The sequence below is a fragment of the Grampus griseus genome (genome assembly GCF_964374135.1).
Source record: "Grampus griseus genome assembly, chromosome: 12".
Classification (NCBI taxonomy): Eukaryota; Metazoa; Chordata; class Mammalia; order Artiodactyla; family Delphinidae; genus Grampus; species Grampus griseus.
The window spans coordinates 23143497-23152029 of NC_139006.1; the positions used below are offsets into that span (position 1 = coordinate 23143497).

Sequence of the window (8533 nt, forward strand, 5' to 3'; positions counted from 1 at the left end):
AACGTCCACCTCTGCCAAATGCCCTGTTCCCTGGAACATGTGACCGTTACTTTACATGATAAAAGAGAGTTTGCAGATGTAACTGAGGTTATGGACTTTAAAATCCGGACTATCTAGATTATTGGGTGGGCCTAGTCTAATCACATGAATCCTTAAAAGCAGAGATTTTTCTCTGGCTGGATTCGGAGGTGCAGCAGAAGGAAAAGTCAGAGGTATTCAAAGCTTGAGAGGGACTCAACCCACTTTTTTTGGAGGGGCCACATGGAAAGCATTAAAAGGAATGTGGGCAGAACAGAGCAGACCCCAGCTGATAGTTAGTAAGGAAGTGAGGTCTTTTTCAACTACAAGGAACTGAATTCAGTCAACGATCTCAATAAGCTTGGAAGCAGAATCTTCCCCAGAGCCTCCAGTAAAAAACACATGATTTCAGCCTTAGGAAGTGCCTTGATTTTGGCCTTGTGTGACCCTAAGCAGAAGACTCAGTCAAGCCCAGCCAGACTTCTGACCTATAGAAATTGTGAAGTAACAAATAGGTGCTGTTTTAAGCCACTAAGTTTGTGGTAATTTGTCATAGCAGCAAGAGAAAACTAATACATTTCCCAATATGAATAGCAGTGAGAAGTAGTAAGATATTAATTTAAGTGGATTATGAAAAGTTATATGTATATTATAATCTCTAGTGCAACCTCTAACAAAAACTATACAGAATTAAAGTGGAATACTTAAAAATATTAATAATTCAAAAGAAGGCAGGAAAAGGGAAATAAAGGAATGAAAAACAGAAAGGACCAATAGAAAACAATAAAATGGTAGACTTAAATCCAAATATCAATATTTTGGGCATAAACATACCAATTAAGAGACAAATTGGATGTATTAAAAAAGACCCAACTACATGCTGTCTACAGGAAACACACTTTAGGTTAAAAACAAATGGATAGGGCTTCCCTGGTGGCGCAGTGGTTGAGAGACCGCCTGCCGATGCAGGGGACACGGGTTCGTGTCCTGGTCCGGGAGGATCCCACATGCCGCGGAGCGGCTGGACCCGTGAGCCATGGCCGCTGAGCCTGCGCGTCCGGAGCCTGTGCTCCGCAACGGGAGAGGCCACAACGGTGAGAGGCCCGCGTACCGCAAAAAAAACCAAAAAAACAAACAAAAAAAATGGATATAAAAAGATGTATCACGCAAACACTACTTAAAACAAAGCTGGAGTGGTTATATTAATGTCAGACAAAATAGACTTCAAAAAATTAAGAAGGATAAAGAGACAGTGCATATTGATAAAAGGGTCAATTCACCATGAAGACATAACAATCCTAGGTATGTATGCACCTAAAAACAAAGCTTCAAAATACATGAAACAAAAATAATAGAATTGAAAGGAGATGTACACAAATCCACAATTTTCGTTGGATACTTCAACATTCCTCTCTTAGTAATCAATAGAACAAGGAAAAAGAAAACCAGGAAGAGTGTAAAAGAATTGAAACCACCATCAATCAACTGGTCCTAATTGACATTTATTGAACACTCTATCCAAAATAACCTTTTTTCCCCCAAGTGCATATGAAACATTCACCAAGACAGACCATATCCTACGTCATTAAGTAAACATTAACAAATTTAGAAGAAATGAAATCATATAACATATGTTCTCTGACCTTGATGGAATTAAACTAGAAACCAATAACAGAGAGATGGTTGTAAAATTTCCAAATACTTAGAAGTTAAACTACACATTTCTAAATAATACATGGATTAAGGAGGACATTACAAGGGAAATTAGAAAATGTTTTGAAATGGACAAAAATGAAAATGCAGTATATAAAAATTTGTGGGATGCAGGTCTCAAATCAATAATCTAAGTTTCCACCTTAGGAAATTAGAAAAAAGAGCAAAATAAACTCAAAGCAAGCAGAACTATGGAAATAATAAAGAGCAGAAATCAATGAAATAGAAAAGGGAAGAACAATAGAGAAAATTAAAGACACAAGGTAGGTAATTCTTTAAAAAGATTTTTTAAATTGATAAACCTCTAGCCAGACTAACAAAGAAATAGAGAAGACAAATAATCAGTGTGGAGAATGGAAATGTGATGTCCTATAGACCCTGAAGTTAATAAGGATATTAAGGGAATACTATAAACAATTCCACATGCATAAATTTGACAATTAGATGAAATGGACCTATTCCTCGAAAATCACAAACTACCAAAACTCACCAAAGATGAAATAGATAATTTGATTAATCCTTTAACTATGAATGGAATTGAATTCTTTGTTAAATCCTTCTGAAAAAGAAATCTCCAGGCCCAAATAGTTTCACTGCTGAAGTCCAGCAAACATTCAAAGAAGAAATAACACCAATTCACATATCTCTTCCAGAAAATAGAAGAGAGAATACTTTCCAACTCTTCCTTAACCTAATAAAGGGCAACTACAAAAAGGCCTATAGCTAACATCATAGTTAATGGTAAAAGACTGAACACCTTCTAAGATTAGATATAAGGTAAGACTTACTATAAAAGCTACAGTAATCAAGATAGTGTGGTATCGGTAAAGAGACAGACACGTATCAAACAGAATGAAGAGTATGCAAAGGCAGCTCAATGCACAAAGGACAGCCTTCAACAAATGGAGTTGAAACCATTAGACATCCACATGAAAAAATATGAACCTCAAACTAAACCTCACACCTTATACAAAAGGATCATGGAAATAAGTGAAAATTTTAAACTCTCAAACATTAGAGAAAATCTTTGTGATATTAGGTTAGGCAAAGTGTTCTCAGACGTGACACCAAAACAACAATCCATAAAAGGAAAAACTGGTAAGTAGCACTTCATCAAAATTTAAAACTTTTGCTCTGAAAAATACACTTTTAAGAGAAATGAAAAGACAAGCTAGACTGGGGAAAAATATTTACAAATCCATATCTAATAAAGGACTTGTATCCAGAATATACAAAGAATTCTCAATATTCAATAGTGAGAAAACAACTCAATTTAAAAACGGGTAAAAAAGTTGAATAGACACTTCACCAAAGAGGGAATGTGGAAGGCAATTAAACACACAAAAAGATGCTTAGGGCTTCCCTGGTGGCGCAGTGGTTGAGAGTCCACCTGCTGATGCAGGGGACACGGGTTCGTGCCCCGGTCCGGGAAGATCCCACATGTCGCGGAGCGGCTGGGCCCGTGAGCCATGGCCGCTGAGCCTGCGCGTCCGGAGCCTGTGCTCCGCAACGGGAGAGGCCACAACAGTGAGAGGGCCGCGTACCGCAAAAAAAAAAAAAAAAAAAAAAAAAAGATGCTTAACATCATTACAGAAATGCAAATTAAAACTGCAATAAGCTAATACCACACACCTATCAGAATGGCTGAAATAAAAAATATTGGCAGTTCCAAATACTGGCGAGAAATTGGATCTCTCATAGTGGAAGGCAAAATGGTATTGCCACTCTGGAAATCTGGTAGTTTCTAAAAGTTAAACATAACCTTTACCATACGACTGAGCAATCCCACTCATAAACTTATGTTCACATAAAAACCTATACACAAATATTTGTAGCAGTTTTATTCAAAATCGCCCAAAACTGGAAACAACCCAGATATCCTTCAACGGGTGAAGGTAAAACAAACTGTAGCGCATCCAACAATGGAATACCACTTAGCCATAAAAAGCAACGTGTGTGAATCTCAAAGACAGACAGAAAGTAGCCAGTCTCTAGATGTGACATCCTCTATGATTCTATGTATGTGGCAATGTGGAAAAGGCAAATCTATAGGGAATGGAGAAGAGATAGGTGTTTGCCAGAGGTTGGTGTGGGGCAAAGGTGTGACTGCCAAGGGGCAGCGTAAGGGAATTCTTTGGTTGATGGAACTGCCCTGTGTCCTGATTGTGGAGGTAGTTACACGAATGTGTTAAAACACAGAGAACTTTACACAGGAGAAAGTTAATTTTATGGTATGTTAATTAAAAATTTTTAAAAACTGAAAAAAAAGATATTCAAATAAATTTCTCTTTAAAAATGTTTTCAAAGAAATTTTCCACCTGGGTTTCTTCCTGATGGGTTTCTTCTGCTTTGGGGGGGGCTCTGCCATACCAGCCCTGGTGTTTGTGGTTCTGTTTATTCATCTGTAAAATGAGATCAGTCTTGAGTAGCGATTTTCCTTCTCCCCTGACCCTAAAATTACACCCCTGGGCAGGCCCTTTGTGGAAGTGAGGGTGGGGCAGGTTTGGAGAAAAGGAGCATTTGGCCTCCAGTGGGCTCTGACCCACGAGCAGTTGTGCTCTTGACTGGCCCATGTACTGTTTGTCTGAAAATCTCTAGATTAGAATAGCTGCTCTTGACCCAGATCCACACACACCTCGGGGGTTTGAACAATCCTGGATTTCAGGGCCTACTGGTAGGGCCCACTCATTTATCCCTTTGGCACATACCCCACTGGACCCCAGCGGTCAGCCAGACCAGGGCACTGGCTCTAATGATCAGCAATCTAAACAAGGCCCTTTGGGGGAAGCTGGAAGTGTGCTCCTTGTTCTAGGAGTCCCAGATTGCACATGGATTAAACATTGTGCTTAATCCAATGGGAAGTCTGAAAAGGCTTCGCGGTCTAGGCCTCCTTAAAGGCAGGGTCTGAAAGGACCGAAACCATTTTTCTCCCACACAGGATGACTTCTTGGAAGAGCACTTTCTAAGCAATAAAGGGCTGTGCGCAGGCGGGGAGCTGCTGTTGTGAAGACGACTTGCTGACCCGGGGCAGCAGGGCCAGAGTATCATTCGTGATGAGAGCTGCCAGTTACACCAAGCACCGAGCACCTACCATGTGCCAGGCACCGTGCTAAGGAAGCACTGAATCTTCACGACAACCTTGTGAGGAAAGGGCTGTCATCGCCTGGACGAGGAAACTGAGGCTCCAAGAGGCCCCACATCACACAGGCAGGAGGTGACAAGGCTGGGTTCCGGTCCACAGCTCCAGCCTTCTGAGCTGAGGCCTGTGAGAGAAACCTCTGAGCCTGATGTCAGGCCTGCTCTCCACACGTGCCCCGAGATGGAGACTAATACCACCTTTCATCAAAGGCTGGTAGGGGATCTTGCCACGTACAACAGCACTCAAAAAGAAATGTTTTTAAAGAAATTTTATACAATGGAATGCTTCCTTTGAAAACTATCTTATGCGTAAGTCCAATCTAGAAGACCAGGGTTGAAGGTGGAAGCAGGGTTGGCTTGGGGCCCCCAGGGCTCCTGGAGTACCACTTGAAGGCTACTCATCCAGTAGGTTGGCACTTACTGTGACAAGCATGGGAGGTGCCATGATGCTTAAGGCCGGCTTCGTGTTCAAAAGAATGAGGCGGGATTGTGGCAGACCCATTCCTGGGTTGGTTGGTCGTGGGGAGGGCTGCAGAATACCAAACTTGCCATATGCGCAGGGTGCTGGTCCATTTGGTTCACTCTTCCCTCTGGTCAGCAGCCATGAGCTGTCACTCACAGGGTAGGAAACTTATCTTCACCATCTTACATTTAATAAGCTGAATCTTTAAAGTTATGAATTATAAGATTAAGAGCTGCAGTACCCTTCCTTTTTACTTGCCCTTAAAAAAGGCATCATCTGGTTTTTCTGTATCAGTGAAAGTAGAATGTTTTAAGTACAGATCTTGGTGTAGGATAAATGGCAGATCTGTACCTCTGACCCTGGGGCAGGGGCTGGTGGAATGGCTCACAGTGGAATCATCAGACGGACCTCCTTCTCATAGATGTCGGGGATCACTCCCATGGGGGAGCTGACCATGTGCACAGTGTTCTTGCCAAACAGCTGGAACTCATAGTGGATGAGCTGCTCCCAAAAGCCATTGTTGGGCCGGATGATGGGCCGGCATGACTTGGTCCATGTGTGGGCATCCAGCAGAGACATGGTGTGGTATTTCATGAGATAGGCAAGGCAGAGGGCGGCCGAGCGGCTCACGCCGGCGGCACAGTGCAACAGGGTGCGGCCCTGCTTCACCTCCACGCTGTGGATGTGGTCTGCAATGGGGTCGAAGAAGTCACAGAGACGCGACATGGGTGAGTCAGCCACAGGCACCTGCACGTAGTGGATGTCCTCATATAAGGTGTTCACCACCTCCACTGAGACGTTGATGACTGTGGTGATGTGGTTGCTGGAGAGCAAGAGCTTGTTGTTGGCTGCTACCCCGTTGCTGATATACAGGCTGCTGGTGATCTTTGAGAGGCCGCTGACCGAGGGCTGCCGGAACTGAACCGGGAAGGCACACGGAGATGCTGTCATCGGGCTGGTGGGTCAGCGGCCAGTGAGACATAGATGCTGCATCTTCCTGCTAGTCTGTGTCCGTAGAAAACTGCAAGGAGGGAGAAGGGACAAATGAGGAGCCAAAGTTCTGTCCCCTCCCACTTAACATAATTCAGTGGCTGCCCACTGTCACGATGAGATGGAGCCCCTAAGCTTGGCTGTCAAGGCCATTTGTGGCCCAGCTCCTGCCCATCTCTTCAGCCTCCTGTTAACCTTTCCCGCGTTCTGAAGGGCCTTGGCTGGGCTGAGCCACTTACAGTTCCATATGGAGGGTGGTCCTCTCTGGCCCAGGGCCTTTCCTGCTCTCATCCTAGAACCCCCTTTCCTTACAAGCCTGTCAGGTCCTAATCTGTTCCATTCAGCAGAGGACTGTTGAGCATTGGGATCGTAGCCAAGGGTCACTTCCTCAGGGAAACCTTCCAGAACGACACCCCTCCCCCATATTTGATCAAGTCCCAGCTCCAGGCAGGCCCTATGTGCCCTGCTTCCTAACATTTCCTGAAGAAGTGCTTTTGCCATGATCTGTCTGTGAGTTCTCTTGAGATATCACTGTATCTATCTTCACGCCTACTATATCACCAGTGCCCAGTTGCGTGTCCCCACAAGTAGGTACTTAAAAATATTTGCTGAGTGAAGAAATGACTCCAACAACCACAACTCTGCCTCCTGAGAGGTTTTCTGGAAAAGATGAGGTCTCTGGCCATGTTTCTCTAGAACTTTGGGGAGGAGCTGGGTGGAGGTGAGGGTGGTTCTTAGGCTGCTGGAGAGGAAGGCCAAAGGCTGCATCGACATATCCTACCTGCCAGTACCCCAGAGTCCAATGCAATAGGCTCACCCCAGGTAGGGCAGATGGGGTTGGTTTGTTCTAGAAGTCTTGTGAGGGTAGGGGAAAAGACCCACCCCCAACTTCACCCAGTTGGAAGCCTAAATGCTAAGGAATGTTCCAGATCCTCATCATCTGAAAACCCAGAGAGAAGTGGACTGAGGGCCCCCAAAACTAGTACCTAGTGGGCAACAGGAATAGGGGAGACTGTTGTTCATCACAGGGACAAAAACTGTGCAGAGGAGATACTGCTCTGCAAGGTGAGGGTAGTAATGAGAGGAAAGTCATTTTCATGCTAGTCAAGAAATATTTATCAGGCACTGTAGTAGGTGCTGGGGATACTGAAATGTACAAGTCAGCCATGCCCCCCCCCTCAGAGCTCAAAGTCTAGTGGGAGAGACAGACATTAAATAGGCAATTATGGGTGCAACAGAGTTGGAAAATAGGGATAACAGTACCTACCTTATAAGAATCTTCTGAGGATTAAATGAGGTAGCCTGGGTAAAGTGTTTAACAACAGGGCCTGGCACATTTATCTACAAATGATAACTACTGTTGCTGTTGTTAGGGAAGTTAAAATGCAGGGCATTATGGGAATGAAGAATAATGGTATTTATTTCAGGCTGGGGCTACGGAGTTGCGAAGATCGCCTGAAGAAATGTCACAAAGATCTGAAGAACGTTTAGCGTGAGGGAGAGGGAGAGGGAGAAAGAGCGACTCGGCAGCATCTCAGTTTCACCATTTTATAGCGTACAAAGCCTTTGGTTCGATCTCCAAAACAGCATAACGAGCCGGTGTCTGGAGTTAATATCTCCATTTTACACACGGGGAAGGTGAGGCGGAGTGGGGAAAAGGACCTGTCTAGGGTCACAAAGCAAGGTTCAAAAGCCGGTCTTTCTGGTCCCATTATGTGTGGGAAAAGTGGGTAAAAACCGCGGAGTTTTCGTTAATACTGGGTTATAAACGTGGAACAAAGTCCAAGGGTTGACGGGAGAAAGGGGCCGCTTCCAGGGGTGAGTCAGGTAGGTTTCCTGGGGAGTTGGCGTTGGAATGGGCTTCTTCGCCCGCTCAGTGTCAAGACCTCGGTGTCTTACCTCTCTCTCGAGGGCGGGAGGGCAGGTTAGTTCAGGAAACAACCTTGGGCGAGGGTCCCCAGGTGAGAGAAGACCGGTCACGACCCAGGAGCCACAATCCCCGCCGGCCCGGTGCTCCAGTTTCCATAGCAGTGGTCCCTCGTCGCGGGGAGGAATGGGCCGTGCTGGGTCTCCGCAGAAACCCAGGCCTCGTCTCCCCGTCCCGGAGATGCCCCGCCCAGATTCACCCGGTTACCCGCCCTGCGATCACGCGGGGACTACAGCAGTCCCAGTCAAGAAGTAGGGTCCGCTCTGCGCGCTGCAACCGGCAGC

General features: G+C 45.0%; 1 protein-coding gene across 2 annotated transcripts; it reads right to left on the bottom strand.

The window, feature by feature from the left end:
• Positions 1-5716: 5716 nt before the first annotated feature.
• DUSP18 (dual specificity phosphatase 18) lies at positions 5717-6283 on the bottom strand (the record flags this gene model as incomplete). 2 transcript variants are annotated; one of them, XM_082667251.1, is made up of 2 exons in its annotated part: positions 5820-6008; positions 6119-6283. In XM_082667251.1, the coding sequence occupies 2 exons, from the start codon at positions 6281-6283 to the stop codon at positions 5820-5822; spliced, it is 354 nt and encodes a 117-aa protein (XP_082523377.1). The 2 variants fall into 2 exon arrangements, with proteins under 2 accessions (XP_082523376.1, XP_082523377.1); XM_082667250.1 differs by having other exon boundaries at positions 5717-6283.
• Positions 6284-8533: the final 2250 nt, after the last annotated feature.